Raw genomic sequence first — 15475 nt, 5'->3', positions numbered from 1 at the left:
TGCTTATATGTGCTGCTTAAGGTTGAACTTGCTCGGCAATGACTTTCACTTTCACTTACTGAATTACTTTTGATAATAAATAAAGTGATGCCAATGCATGATTTGTAGAACTATTAGAAGGACAAAATGACATGGATGATGGAGATTCTTATGGTGGGGAAATAAGTGATGCGTCCGGGGTCACCTCAGTACCTGACTGCTCATCTGACAGCTCATCCAGAGTTTCCGAGACACAATAGATGGTCGAATTTAGATGTTTTAGCCTTAATCATGTACTGTATGTTTAAACTGTGTTGGTGTTGTTCTCCCATTTAAACTATAACTTATAAGTCTAAACAAATATATAGTTATTTGGTTAAGCTGTGAGCATGAATTTGACATTGCATCATTGATCATATGCACTGTGATAAATTACTATTCTTTATAGGCTATTTTAGTCATTTAAATTATACCTTAGTATATGATTAATAACAATGCTTTATAAAATTGCATCAACCAAAAATGTATTGCTTCTAATTCTTCTCTTTGTAAGTGCAGACTTGTTTAACTAGTAGCTGACCATTATGAAAGTGTTACTGTAGCCTTAAACAGAATAACTTCATGACACTTCTTATGGGCATAATACAGCGAAATAACAAGTTTTTAAGGCATTTCTAAACAGAGTTTGTGTGTGTGTAAAAATTACCTGCACTGGTAATTTTAGGTGTAGCGTTAAGTGAACTATATTAGTGGACTAATGTCGGGAATAGTAAATAAGGATATATGAAAGCAATAGCAGATACAACCATTAGCAGATACAACCATCGATTTTCAGATATAATAATGATTTTATTTAGAATCAGAGATGGGAAGTAACAAAGTAAAAATACTTTGTTAATGTACTAAAGTAGATTTTTCTGGTCTCTGTACTTTACTCTACCACTTATTTTTTTGACAACTTTTTACTTATACTTCTTACATTTTTACACAAATATCTGTACTTTCTACTCCTTACATTTTTTTAAACAACAGTCGTTACTTTTGTTTTCATGTGTTTGGTGGAGCATTTGATGCAAGCTATTTTTTCTCATTGTGTGCAACAGTGTGTGGCTGTCGTGCACTGTACGTGGGCTAGTTTATGAAGATTACTATGAGAAAGGCTAGAAAGACTAGTCAGGTGTGAGAGGTAGAGTCGGCAAATTTAACATGACTGAGTAATAAGATTAAAAAGAGTAATAAGATACAATCTGATCGATTGGATCACAGGTAAACAAGAGAGGCACATTTCAGTTCAAATACATGCCTTTAAATGCTTAAGATTTTTTTCCACTTCGGATCATACTGCACGGGCTTTCAATCTAATACCGCAAAAAAAAGTGCTTTTTTTGGAAAGATTTGTACATTTGGTAATAAAACAATCAAACACTTTATAAAAAATGTATGCATTGTGGATTATTTCTGGGTTATGTATAAGAGCTGGTCTTTGAAGAAATAAGCAGCTTTAGCCTAATGCAAAAAAAAAAAAAAAAGAAAAAAAAAAGAAAAATTGCAGTCAAATTTGATAAGAATTTATTTTAGCAAAAGAAAAAAAAATCAACATATTTTGGACAGAATTCAGTGTAAAATGTAAGACATTATTTATAAAGATAGACAGGTCTACAAAATTATTTTTAGAGTAAATCAACATGAATGGCAGCTGATGTTTTTGATCTAACAGCCGAAAAACTCGTGCTGAACGCTGAGAGTTGCGTCAGGATGACGATACATGGGCCATCTTTTTAAGCAATGCTGTTAGGCTATTTTGGAAATATTGATGCTGCTTGGCTACTTTCATAAATTTGTCCACAAACATTTTACATAAAAATGAGAAAATGTCAGTTATTTTATATTAATATCAATAGGATGTGAGGACCAGTTACCTACCTATCCTCACTCACTATATTCAGCTTCGTCTGAACTGCCAATTTAGTTATTATATATGTTAACCTATTATTCACCTATACCACATGTCTTTGGACTGTGGTTGAAACGAGTGCTTTTACTTTTGTACATTTTTGAGGCCGTACTTCTTTACTTTTACTCAAGTACAAAAGTGTAGTCAGTACTTTTACTTTTACGAGAGTCGTTTTAAACGGGAGTATCTGTACATCTACAAGGATGTGGGTATTTTTGCCATCTCTGTTTAGAATAATTATACAAAACAAATGTTGTTTCATACCTTTTGACTTACAATATATTGCCAGTCACACTCACTATTTGTTGTTGTTGTTGTTGCTTTGACAGCCCCTGGTCACTATATCCTCCTTTTATGTTCCACAGATGAAAGTAAGCCATACAGGTTTGAAGCACATGAAAGTGAATGAGAATTTTTAATTTTGGGGTAAACAATCCTTTTCTCCAGCTCTTAGCTACAAGAGTCTCCTACATGTTACAGTGTCTAACATTAGATCATCTTCTCCTCCACATGCCACAGTAATGAGAAGCACCTAATGAGAAGCTGTATTTTCACATGGCCGTCTCTGCTGAAGGGTGAGATCTTTACAGCAGACGTTTTTAAATAATTCATGAGTCCTGAAGAGTGTCAAGAAATAAAAGGTCTTTTAGTCACAGACCACAGGTGTGCGGATGTTTACAGATACTGAAGACATCAGCCTGTGGGGAATCAGTGATTTCAGATCTCTCCGAGGTGATTTCAGGTCAGCCCTGTGTGTATTTCTCTTTGGATTTTGCTGTGATGCTTTGTCATAAATCAAACCAGTCTTTTAAAAAAATGCTTACAAATGCTATGCATCAACACAAAACATTTTTCATAGTATTAACACCATATTTCATACATATTGTATATTGACAAATTTCTTTCTGGATTCATTATTACTTAAACACATGCTTTAACAAAATTAAAAGCAACCACTTGTTTTACTTTATCAGTAAAAAGTCATTTAATTACAGTATGTTACAGTAAAAACAGCAGCCGAGTGAGATGTTTCCAGTCAATCTACAGCTAAGACACTGTCTAAATGTCCTTTTCCATTTAAGTGGGCTCATGAAGGAATTAGATATTTAGGTGTATTCATCACTAAATCAATTGCAGGTATTTTCAAGAAAAAAAAAAAAAAAGTCTGCTAGATGCCTGTAAGCAAGATATGAAGAGATGGTCCTCATTTCCAATATTATTAATCGGCTGATTAACTTTTATTAACCAAAATCCTTTATATTTTCCAGTACATTCCGATAAATATCAACACATCTTTTTTCTGTAGCAACTAACTCTTTAGATGGTAAAATATCCAAGAAAATTTTTTGAGCTTCCCAATTCAGAAGTAGGCCTTGCCTTAACAAAGTTTCAGCAGCATTACTGGGCCTGTAAAATCAACAAGCTTTGATATAGGACTAAAATTTTCAAAAGTTTTCGAATATCCTATCTGGGTCCAACTTCAACTGTTATCCTCAAAGTTTTTCTCTTACTCAGCAACAGTAGAAATGTATTGTACAGTTTAGTGGTGACCAACAGTATTAAAATAAGGGTTACTTTTAGGAAACACTTTTGGTTAATAAGTCTGTTCACACTAGCACCAATAGTAAACAATGTATCTTTTCTACCATCATGTTCTGATTCAGTTTTTCTTGACTAGTCTTCTAAAGCCTTAATACCATTACATATTAATACATATTATACACATTATAATACAAGACTTGTATTATAAAGGTATATTGTGGAGTTTGCTTGTTCTCTTTGTGTTGGTATGGGTTTCCTACGGGTGCTCCGGTTTCTCTAAGTCCATAGACATGCGCTAGGTCAATTAAAAAAAACTAATTTGGCCGTAGTGTATGTGAGTGTGTGCAAGAGTGTACGGGTGTTTCACAGTGTTAGGCTGTGGCTGGAAGGACATCCGCTGCTTAAAGCATATGCTGGATAAGTTCCATATCTGGAATCTGGTTTATTCCACTGTGGCGACCCCTGATTAATAAAAAGACTAACGAATGCCAGATTAGCCAAAATATACCCCGATAGAAGTAATCCTTGTAATAGATGTTAACAATCCCCAGAAAATCACACTCACATGTTTTGGTCTTGTCCAAGATTGTCAGAGTTTTGGTCAGAAGTATTTGATACTTTTGAAAAAACCTTTAACATATCAGCCACTCCAAACCCTCAAACAGCACTACTCATGATTGATTTTAAGCCAAATTTGCCTTCAACAACACATAAAAATGTTGCTTTTGCCACATTATTGAGTAGGATGATTATTCTCCACCTTCATATGACAGATGAAAAAAAAAATCTTTAAAAAAAATAGGTTTTTAGAGGGTCATGGAAACCTTTGTTGAATTATATTGACACTACTGATCTTGAAGCAGAAGCGGAATGAAGCCTTTTTATTATGTGTTACTTTTTATTATTTATTGCTTTTATTATTAGTTTTTTTATTATAAATGTATTTTTTTTTTTTTACATTTATTGAGCAAATTAATAACCATTTTGTTCTTATGGTCATTTGTTCTTGATTGTAAAAAAAAAAAAAAAAAAAGCAGAACAGTGTGTTACTTATTTTTGTATGTATGTTAAATTGTATTTAGAAATAAAAAACAGCCGTTGAAATTTAACCATTAAAATTTTATGGTAAATAACTGTATTTCTTATTTTACTTCTACACAACTTATCTGTGTTTACTGAAAGTTGATTCTACTCATTTAAAAAGAGTTTTAAACCCAGTGTTGAAGGTAATGAGTTAATTAAACTCATTGGAGCACTCATTCTTTTTTTTTAACTCAATGGTTTGTTGCAAACGGTTTCCTCAAACGGTTTAAGTAGCCTTAACTTATTGAATTTTACAGTACTCCGCTAGTTTGAGTTCTCTTCATTTATTGGGCTTTACTGTGCTCAAATTGCTCTGTTTACTCAAATGGATTAAGTTCACAGTACTCATTTGAATTAGTTTGAACTTAAATCTTTTCTTGCATGCAGTTTTCTCAAATGGTTTGGGTAACCTTAACGTTTTGGGTTTTACAGTGTAGCATTTTTAAATTTTTTGGCATTAAAATCACTGACATTTTTACAGTTTAGTTTGTAACTAATTACATCCAACAATGTTAAACAATGCTCTACAAAATAACAACCAGAAATCAGGGAGATTTCATGAGCAAATTTCAACAAAAAGGTTCATAATTTATTATGAACTTGAAATATATTGTTTTTAGAACCACAAACAAGAACTTTTTAAAAACTTTATTTAATTTTCATCAATTATGTTATTTACAAAGCTTAATGAGACTGTAGCTTCCCCTACATTAAAGTCACTAAGTACAGTCTTATACCTTTGCAGCTTTTTTGCAGCTCCTGGTTAATTACTTTTTCTTTTCAACAAAATCCTTATAGGTTTATTTTATTAAAAAAAAAATAATTATCCAGAGCATGTTTCAAAGCTTTTGCAGTATTCCAATCTGTGTGAAAAATGATGCATTAATGCAAAACAGAGCAAATTTTGATTTTTATCCTCACATTTGTCTTCATTACTATTTTTTACATGCTTCATCTATTTTTGTTTTGCATTCATTCTCCCTTGAAATAGTTTTCTCTCATGGTTATTTTTGTTTCACGACTAAGTCTGGCCTGAAATGAAACAACTGGAGATATTAGTCGTCATGTTTTTTACAGTAAATGTCAAAAACGGCTAATTACACGTCAGAGCTGCTGCATTCAGTTAATCAGCGTCATATACACACATCTGACTGAGATCAAATGAGCCTGTTTCTCACTGGATCACTGATTTCTAATCATTTATTAAACAGTCTGTAAATCTAAACACCGCTTTTACATGATGTAATGGTCATCTATTATTAACCATTGCTTCCTATGTTGGATCCAGACCCCAGCTGTTGAATTATAAATGGAAAAACATATTGAAACATATTGGAATGATAGATATTTATAAGTAATGCATGAGTTTGGCAGAAAATGACATGCGATACATAACTGCAATGGCGCATTCTTCAAATGAATCTGAATGCAGAACTTTTGACTATTTAGAAACACTGTTTAAATATTAAAGTTTCTTCCATAAACGCCTATAGTAAATATGCTGGTCTGAAATGCATGCTTCAGCTGTTCATTTATTAACGATTTTGTCTGTAATTGGAAAAACAAACACAGCACCAGGCAACCAAATACTGAGCAAAGTATGTATCCTGGTAATACTGTAAAACAATGACCCAAAGGTCTATAAGTCCAGCTGTCTTCAAGTAGTTCAGAGGAAATAATTACTTGTCAATATTTACAGTGAAAATGTGTTCGGATCTGTTTATTAATTTAGTTGCATTGTTGCATCGGTACAGTATATGCATGGGTTTACTTTTGCCAATAACCTAAATCAATATAGAGAAAAATTATTTACTTTTGCTTTAAGCCAAAAATCTTCAGAATATTAAGATAAATGCCCTGCAAATGTATCAAAACTTATTTTTGAATTAGTATTGCGCATTGTTACGAACTTAATTAGGACTTTAAATGCAAATATGTTAGTATATAGATTTGTTGGACACAGACTGGTTTTGTGGTTCAAGATCTCATATTTATTTCATAGCCTTTTTTACTCATAGCTTCATAGCCTTTTTTAGGAGAAATACATTTATTTCTATTATTTATTTATTTATTTTTCTGAAATTTTGAAATGTAAGAAATGTAAATATATATTTCCTACATAACTATCGATCCCCAGTTGTCTGCTAAATAAATAAAATGTATAAAAAATATACCTGCCTAGTTAACCTGATTAATCTAGTTAAGCCTATAAATGTCACTTTAAGCTGTATAAAAGTTTCTTGAAAAATAACTAGTCAAATATTATTTACTGTCATTATGGCAAAGATAAAATAAATTATTTCTAAGTTATTAGAAATTAGTTATTAAATCTATTATGTTTAGAAATGTGTTGAAGAATTTGTCTCTTCATTAAACAGAAAGTGGGGAAAAAATAAACAGGGGGGCTAATAATTCAGGAGGGCTAATAATTTATATATACAGTTAAAGTCAGAATTATTAGCCCCCTGTTTATTTTTTCCCAAATTTCTGTTTGAGAGAGATTTTTTTTCAACACATTTCGAAACATAGGAGTTTAGAAGACCGACCAATCGATCAATCAATCGATCAATCAATCAATCAATCAATCAATCAATCAATCAATCAATCAATCAATCAATCAATCAATCAATCAATCAATCAATCAATCAATCAATCAATCAATCAATCAAATCAATCAATCAACCAACCAACCAACCAACCAATCAATCAATCAATCAGTCAATCAATCAATCAATCAATCAATCAATCAATCAATCAGTCAATCAGTCAATCAGTCAATCAGTCAATCAGTCAATCAACACAGCATCCTTGCTCTTTTTTTCAGCGTTTCCAGCGTAATAATCTATACTCCATAATTGCCAAGTTTAAAAAATATCTTAAGTCTTTAAGTTTTTAAGTTTATAAGTCTTCCATTGATGTATGGCTTGTTAACATAGGAATTGGTTAAAAAAAATAAAAACTAAATACTGAGAAAATTTAAATAAATTCTTGGCAATGCCAATAATAATGCCAATAATAATAAAAAAATAATTTTGACATATGTACACTGTATAATTCACTAAATAACTTCATGAAACATGATCTTTAGCTAAAATCATATATATATATATATATATATATTTTTTTTTCTTTTTGATAAATACGTCTACAAATGTGACTCTGGAGCTTAAAACCAGTCTTATGTTGCATGAGCATATTTTTGGCAATAGTGAAAAATATATGACTATTGCCAAAAATACTTGTGCAACATAAAACTGGTTTTGAGCTTCAGAGTCACATTTGTATTCCAGGCTTGTAAGGAAATCGTGAAGTAAATGATGACAGAATTTGCATGTCTGCATCCCTTTCCGTTACTGTTCCACTGAATTTAGATTTTACTTCAACTGCATTTCAGCCACATGTTTAACTTCTCTTCTCTTCTCGTCTGTATGATGTGATTAAACATCCAATGTCTGGCAGTGTGATCTTTGTTGTGTGTGTGTGTTTCCGTCTGTGAGCAGATCAGACACGAGTCAAGGACACCAAGACGTCCTCAGTCAAGTGTGACTATTAGAGCAAACTTCATTGTTATTCTATAACTGGTAGCAGGATTAGAAATCCATCAGAAAAGTGGAGAGGAGCTGATATACTCAGCTGAGGAGAGAAACAGCAGAAATTTGTCCTACAAGAAGGCCTGTGACATTTAATCTATCGCTGCGGGGCAGACGAGAGATGGGACGACTTTCATCAAAGTATGTCAACAGCGGCGAGAAGAGTGAAAGACACGGTACAAACTCACCTGTCAAACACACCCTGATTGCTTGAGGAACCAGAAATATTACAGACCGGTGAGCATTTCATTCCCAGCTGTCTTTGCTGTGGGTTTGTTTGAGAAGCACTTAAATTACAGGCTCGGTTATGATTGTAATTAAAGTTATGAGCTGCAAATCTTGTATACACATTCTTACAAAATGCTGTTTTACTAACTTTAAATGGCTGGGCATTGTAAAAGTAACAAGGCGTGAAAGCATCAGATTGTTCTTCAGGGATGGCATGTTTTAATATCAGAATGAAGCGTATAATTGCAGGTTATACTGTTTGAGAAACTCACTTTGACTGGAAAATAGGACTTGACTGACATTTGAAGCAGCTAATCATAACCCTTGTGACTCTAGATAACTATCCGTCTTACATTGCATGGTTATAATAGCCTAAAATACATTGTATTTAATGACGAATATGATAGAATTTTCTTTTATGGCAAAGCGCATAGGTATATTAGGAATATTAGGTAAAGATTGTGTTTTTTGAAGATATTTTTGCTAATTTTCAACTGTAAATTCACTACCTGACAAAAGTCTTGTCGCTGATGCAAGTTTTAGGAAAAACCAATAATAACTTGACTTCTAGTTGATCATTTGGTATCAGAAGTGGCTTATATAAAAGGCAAAGGCCTTTAGATTACGCTTATTTAACCAAAATAAAACATGATCATGCCTTGATATTTAATTATTTTATTAGGACAGTAAGGTCCGACTTTGCTTAGACAAAAGTTTTGTCACTTAACAGAAATAATGTACAGAAATAGAATATAGACATGGTGCAGTGGAAATTAATTAATATTGTGTATGACTCCAATAAGCTTGGATAACTGCATCCATATATCTCTGCAATGACTCAAATATCCTACAGCTGTCTGGAAAGGCAAAGAAAGTGCTTTTGCAGGACTCCTAGAGTTCATCAAGATTCTTTAACCTTCAATGCCTCTATCCAGACATGCTCAATAATGTTCGCTCTGGTGACTGGGCTGGCCAATCCTGGAGCACCTAGACCTTCTTTGCTTTCAGGAACTTTGATGTGGAGGCTAAAGTATGAGAAGGAGCGCTATCCTGCTGAAGATTCCCCTCTCCTGCGGTTTTTAATATAATGTGCAGAACAAATGTTTTATTACCCCAGGCTGTTGATGTTGCCATCCACTTTACAGATCTCTCGCACACCCCTATACTAAATGTAACCTCAAACCAGACTTTTGTCAGGTAGTGTGAATAAAAACCCTGCAAAGGGTCTTCATGTAGACAACTAATTAGGACCTATTATGTCCCTTTATACAAGATGTAAAATAGGTCTCTGATGTGCCTTGAGTGTGTATGTGAAGTTTCCTCTCAAAATACTACACAAATAAATGTATTATAACCAGGGCCAGATGGAATCTGCGGACGTTTTTTTGCTATTTCTGCTGAGAATTTTGGTATAAATCTGTGGATTTCTGCGGAATTATTTTGGGGGTATCCAGCGGAGTATCATAACTTACACTTTAATATATTAAATAAAAATTAATAAATTACTGAATAAAAACCGAATAAATTCCGATTCACACATTTACTCAAGTAAATAAACAGAATTTATAGCGGGCTAAAAAACTGCAGAAATCTGCAGAATTCTGCAAAAATTCTGCGGAATTCTGTGCGCGCAGATTCCGTGTGGGCCTAATTATAACTCTTTGAAACTGCCTCTTTTAGGCTTTGATTTAACTTATGTCATGTTGGTGACTGTTACTTTAAATTCAAATGAGATTGAGCTCCTACTGGATTTTAAAACTCGACATTCATATTCTATTCGTTCATTATTTGGCCAAAACCAAAAAGTGTTACTCTGTGCCCCGCTCTTCTCTATGTCTTGCTGGATGGATCACATTGAAGCTGAATACTTCAAATTAATTTATATTATTTTAGTCAGTATATGTCAGTTTTTTGGTTTGAGTTTTGCAGAACCCTCTTGCGCTTCATTTGTTGTGCTTCTATGTCTACAGTTACATCAATTTCTAACTGATTATGTATTTAAGACTGCTTTTGATCAATTTATTTAGCAGAGTTTGTTTTGTGATTTGCACATGTCCTCAGTCATTTGCTTTTAAAAGAAAACATTGGTTAGTGTAGGGTCTGGTTACCATAGTGAAGCATGTTCCGAGAATAGAACGCATTCCAAAAATGTACTCTAAGCCTTGCAGCACAGGAGAAACTCTTGTTGGTTTGTTGTAGTGGCGTTGAGCGGGTGTGTCTTTCATTGCGGCTGAATATCTAACTCCTCTAGTGTTTCTCAGCGATTAAATATCTGCCCGTTTGAGCGATTCACGGTGCAAGACCGAAATCCTCATCCCATTTAAGCTACCAAACCCCAAGATTTTGACAGAAAGCCTAAAAACCAAATTTCCATCATGGTTGAACATCTTGCACTGGGAGTTGACCCCGTGACATCAGCTGCAGAAACGAAGAGACCTTTCCTAAAAGCCAGCAAGATCTCCAAGAGCCAGAAGGAAATGCAGCAGCTCAAAGAACTGCCTGTAAACGGCACTAATAGTGAGTCATATTTACATTCTGATATGAATATTCAGTGTTTTCCTGACATAATAATATACTTACTATTAAAACCTAATGTTTGATAGACAGCTGTTTTCTGAAAGAGGTCTGTTAACACATTCCTGTAACATCCACAGTAACTAGCAGCAGTTCGCCAGTAACAGAACAAAAGTCCTCTATTTACTCTATTTATCTTGTGGTGTTTACAGAATTATATGTATATTTTCACTGACATTTTCACAAAGCAACTTTAAAATACAGAAACACCACATAAATACAGTAAAATACAGTTCAATAGTGTGTCAATTACAAAAACAGTGAGGTTATAGCAGGATGTACATATGATTATAATAACTTCTGGCATTTTTATTTCATATTGATGATATTATCTCATCAGTTGGCTAATCACAGTGCTGCAGTTAATGAATAGCAGCAACAGAATATGTTGAAATGGTTAATGTTAAATATTATGGTCTATTATTAGGCCATTCAAGTGCATCTTAATGAAACAGCTTGATGTTGAATCTCATTTTCAGCTTTTCTGACACAACTTTAGTCTAAAATCCCACAGTAAAATGAAGTATTCGCTTTTCTGTTTTAAAATAAAGTGCACCTAACGTGTATTTGTTTATTGTTTGGTGTATTGACCATTTATTTGTGTAGCCAGTTTTAAAAAACATGACAATAATCACATATTATTATAGCTGACTACAATAAATAATAACAAAATACAAAATTAAAGTAAAATTTTATGGTTATGGTATGTTTAAATGTAATGGTAAATGTGTGGTTTAATATAAATATATGTGTGTGTGTGTTTGTTTTTGGTGAATGTTCATTTAATTGCCTCTTAAATTACTGTGGAGAAGTGTGTCAAGATGTGCAATTGTTTTCCTTTAACAGACAACAAGAAGGAGAAAGTGAAAGAGATGAAGAAGAAAAAGAAGAGCAAGGTTGCTTTGTTCATCGGAGCGGCCTTGAAATGGTTCTTCTTCTCTCCCAGCTATGAGCCTTTCACATTTCCATCCTCTGATGGTAAATGATGCTTTTGACATCTAGATATGTTTTAGACTATAATGTTGTGAATAAACCAACTATAATGTTGTGTATTTTTACTGCCCTTATCTGGAGTTTAACATGAAACTGACTGTGTGTATGTGCAAACTTTAATCAATTGTCTTCTAACAGATTATCAGGTATATGAGAAGACGGTGGTCAAAAAGGAGGTGAAGGAGATGATTCAGAAGGAGGAAGTGGTGGAGAAAGAAGAGGAAGTTGTGATGACGGAGGAGGAGGTGGTGGAAAAGGAAGAGGAGGTGGTGGAGAAGGAGGAGGTGAAGGAGATGATGCAGGAGGAGGAGGTGGTGGAGAAGGAGGAAGTGAAGGAGATGATGCAGGAGGAGGAGGTGGTGGAAAAGGAGGTGGTGTTGACGGAAGAGGAGGTGGTGGAAAAGGAGGAGGAGGTGAAAGGACAGGAAAGTGAGGAGGTGGAAAAGAACATGAAGGAGAAAGAGAGGGTGGAGGAGAGGGTGGTGAACAGGAGGAGGATGACGACAAGGACAATTTACAGTTTGAAAGAGGAGATGAGCAGAAAGTTCCCAATACAGAAGCAGCATATGTGGCCCAACAACAGACCTGCCTCCAAGGCCCAGGCTGCACGGCGGGGGAAAAACCGCCATATTCTGTTATGGGGACAGAGAAAAGTGTAAAACTCAATAAAGTTGTGTTGAACAAAACAAAAGAGAGTCTGTTGTGTTTATCTGCTTAATGTCTGCTTCAGAAGTGTTGCATGTGTTTTTACGGGTTTTGAACATTCTTACAAATATCTTCTTTTCTGTTCAACCCGAAGAAAGAAAGTCAAACTGGTTTATAACAGCTGAAGGCTGAGGAAATGAGGACAGAATTATTATTTTTTTTAACTATTCATTTAAGGGAGCTAATAGTATTACCCCAGACATGCTCAATAATGTTCATATCTGGTGACTGGGCAGGCCAATCCTGGAGCAGCTTGACCTTCTTTGCCTTCAGGAGCTTTGATGTGGAGGCTGACGTATGAGGAGCGCTACCCTGCTGGAGAATTTACCCTCTCCTGTGGTTTGTAACGGGCAGCAAAATTGTTTGGTTGAACCCAGTGAATGAAAGCACAGGAGGGAACCAGCAGTCTGGATGCAGCTAATACACATTACTATGAGCTATTACATATTTCTTTATCACACACAATCTGTCTGCATTTGACTGATTCAAAGATGGCCAGATCTAATGTGTAGGCACTAAAAAAATAACTATTTTTTACCCATTCTGATAAATAATACACCAACAAACAATAAACCATTTCATAATGATGATAAGCAGGGCTTGACATTAACTTTTTTGATCACCAGCCACTGTGGCTAGTAGATTTCCAACATTTCTAGCCACTCGCCTTTTTCTCTAGCCACACTTTTCTTGTTGGGAAAACATGTTTTATATGCATACATTTGACTTTGACATGCTAAAATGACTGGATTTAGATGATGTGTTATGTCCACATGCCTTCTCATTCATTTAACTTCTTGTGTGCATTTTGTATTAGCTTGCTCAGTGTGCATGAGCAAATGGGTTGTGTTACAATACAATCATTACAATTAATGTGTCAAAACAAGGAAAATATAGCTTTATAGGTTCACTTTTTAAGTCAAAAAAACTTTTCTTTAAAAAACTTTCAATTTAAAAAAAATTATTATTGTCATAAATCTAAAATATGCACGGTAATCTGTCCTTGCCAAAAGTCCCAGATCACCAGTTAACTACACATACACGGAAGTAATCTCACATCAAAGCAATGTTATTGTAAAAAAAATATATAATTAAACCATATTAACAAAAATGACTGTAAGCGAAAGAAGGCAGGTTAAACATACCATGTTTAATAATAAAAGGATGATCACGTGCACATGGTTAATTTAGGCCTTTTAATAATCTGTTCAATGAAAGCAGTGACCGCTGCTGCTTACAAAAGAATGATTTTTTTTTTTATCTTGAGCTCTCGAAAGCAGCAGGACTGTCTATGGATATGTGGTCATCGCTCTTTGTCCAGTCTATTTCAAAGGGAACAGATCGGAACAGTTGCACTTTTTCTAGGCATGGTTACTTTGCCTAAGTAAACAGGAGCGCGCGCACTTTTTAACAGTCGCACGCATCACATTACCTATGCACGTCTTTGATCATTCTCTTGTTCGGTATTTACCTTCTTTTTTGCTGTTTTGCTCGCGCGAACATAGTTATTATTGTCAGTCGTGCTGCTTATCGATGTTGAGATCACATTTGCACGAATCGCATTTTCTAACCCTGCTTTTAAGAAAACTACACTTTGTAGCAGATTTCCAACCAGCCAAAGGGGCTAGTGGAGGTATCTGTCTAACCCGCCTGGTATTTGCCTAGTGTAGCATGAAAACAATTTTTATGAAGTGTGATTTAAAAAAATAGAATAAATTATTTTTTACCATTGGAGTCTGGCTATATTTACACACTGTTGTGACACAACTGTGCTTAAACCGCTTAAAAAGAGATTTTTTCATAACAGGTTCCATTTAGAGGTGATTATCTCAGCATTTAGATTTCTTTGAAACCTCAGATTCCAGATTTTAAATAAATAGTTCCATCTGGTATTTTACGAATATCATAACAAAGTATACATCAATGGAAAGCTTATTTATTCAGCTTTCAGACGATGTATAAATCTCAGTTTGATAAAAAAGGCACTTATAGTCATGACTCATAACTGTCATTCTTTTATTAAATTGAGATGTATACATCGCCTGAAAGCTGAATAAATAAGTCCTGGCCAAAGTCCCTCAATCGGCCTTCACGATTATGGCCTCCCAATCATCCCCATCCATCCAATTGTCTCTATCACTGGTGTGTTGTGAGCGCACTGGCGCCATTGTCCTGTGGCTAATGTCCCATCATCCAAGTGGATGCTGCACACTGGTGGTGGTGACCTTCATGATTGTGAAGCGCTTTGAGTGTATGGCCATACAGTACACAATAAATGCACTTTATACACATTACATAACATTACAATTATTACTAATTGAACTATTCAATTAACACATTGTCACTAAAATCAATACAATATTACTAAATATAATCCTGTTATTATAATTTTTTAATAATTGCAGTAATATTCTACATTATTGCTGTTCAGATATTGGCTTTGATAAGGGTGAGACTACTCACCAAAACAGATGAAATGTAAATTAATCCATGCGACTGCAGTGGTTCAACTTATAATATGAAACACCAAGAACACTTTTGAAAAACAACAACAACAAAAAACTTTGCTCACCAGTGTTTTCTCTTCCAGGTCAGGTCAACAGGGTGCACTTTTACTACATCAGCACAAGGTACTGGCAGTACACTCAGCAGTCTAACAAGCAAGCATTGTATTACCCATTGTAAACATGCACCGGGACCTGATACGGCTGAAGAGTTGACATAAACTATGAACCATAACCCTGTTTTCAGTTTGTTTGGCACATAAAAGTGTTCTTGAAGCTTTGTATGATTACAGTTGAACACTCTCAGCACTATATAAGTCTAT

The 15475-nt window shown here is 34.4% G+C and overlaps 1 protein-coding gene across 3 annotated transcripts; it reads left to right on the top strand.

Annotated features, from left to right (window-relative positions):
* The first annotated feature begins 10560 nt into the window (after positions 1–10560).
* Positions 10561–12634, top strand: LOC108183291 (uncharacterized). Of its 3 annotated transcripts, none has more exons than XM_087248268.1 (3): positions 10561–10893; positions 11797–11928; positions 12082–12634. In XM_087248268.1, exons 1-3 carry the CDS (start codon positions 10752–10754, stop codon positions 12600–12602), a joined length of 795 nt encoding a protein of 264 aa, XP_087104394.1. In that variant the 5' UTR covers positions 10561–10751; the 3' UTR covers positions 12603–12634. The 3 variants fall into 3 exon arrangements, with proteins under 3 accessions (XP_087104394.1, XP_087104395.1, XP_087104396.1); XM_087248269.1 differs by having other exon boundaries at positions 10980–11928; XM_087248270.1 differs by lacking the exon at positions 11797–11928.
* Positions 12635–15475: the final 2841 nt, after the last annotated feature.

Source organism: Danio rerio, chromosome 4 (assembly GCF_052040795.2).
Source record: "Danio rerio strain M-AB ecotype USA chromosome 4, GRCz13ab, whole genome shotgun sequence".
Classification (NCBI taxonomy): domain Eukaryota; kingdom Metazoa; phylum Chordata; class Actinopteri; order Cypriniformes; family Danionidae; genus Danio; species Danio rerio.
Note: the sequence above shows the minus strand (reverse complement) of the source record. Positions and strands in the feature narration are given on the sequence as shown.

Bases quoted from the DNA above. Each gene is read 5' to 3' on its own strand.
- LOC108183291 (XM_087248268.1), top strand. From the start codon at position 10,752: ATGGTTGAACATCTTGCACTGGGAGTTGACCCCGTGACATCAGCTGCA. The intron at 10,894-11,796 runs GTGAGTCATATT...TTCCTTTAACAG, and splicing joins GCCTGTAAACGGCACTAATA to ACAACAAGAAGGAGAAAGTG. The intron at 11,929-12,081 runs GTAAATGATGCT...GTCTTCTAACAG, and splicing joins CACATTTCCATCCTCTGATG to ATTATCAGGTATATGAGAAG.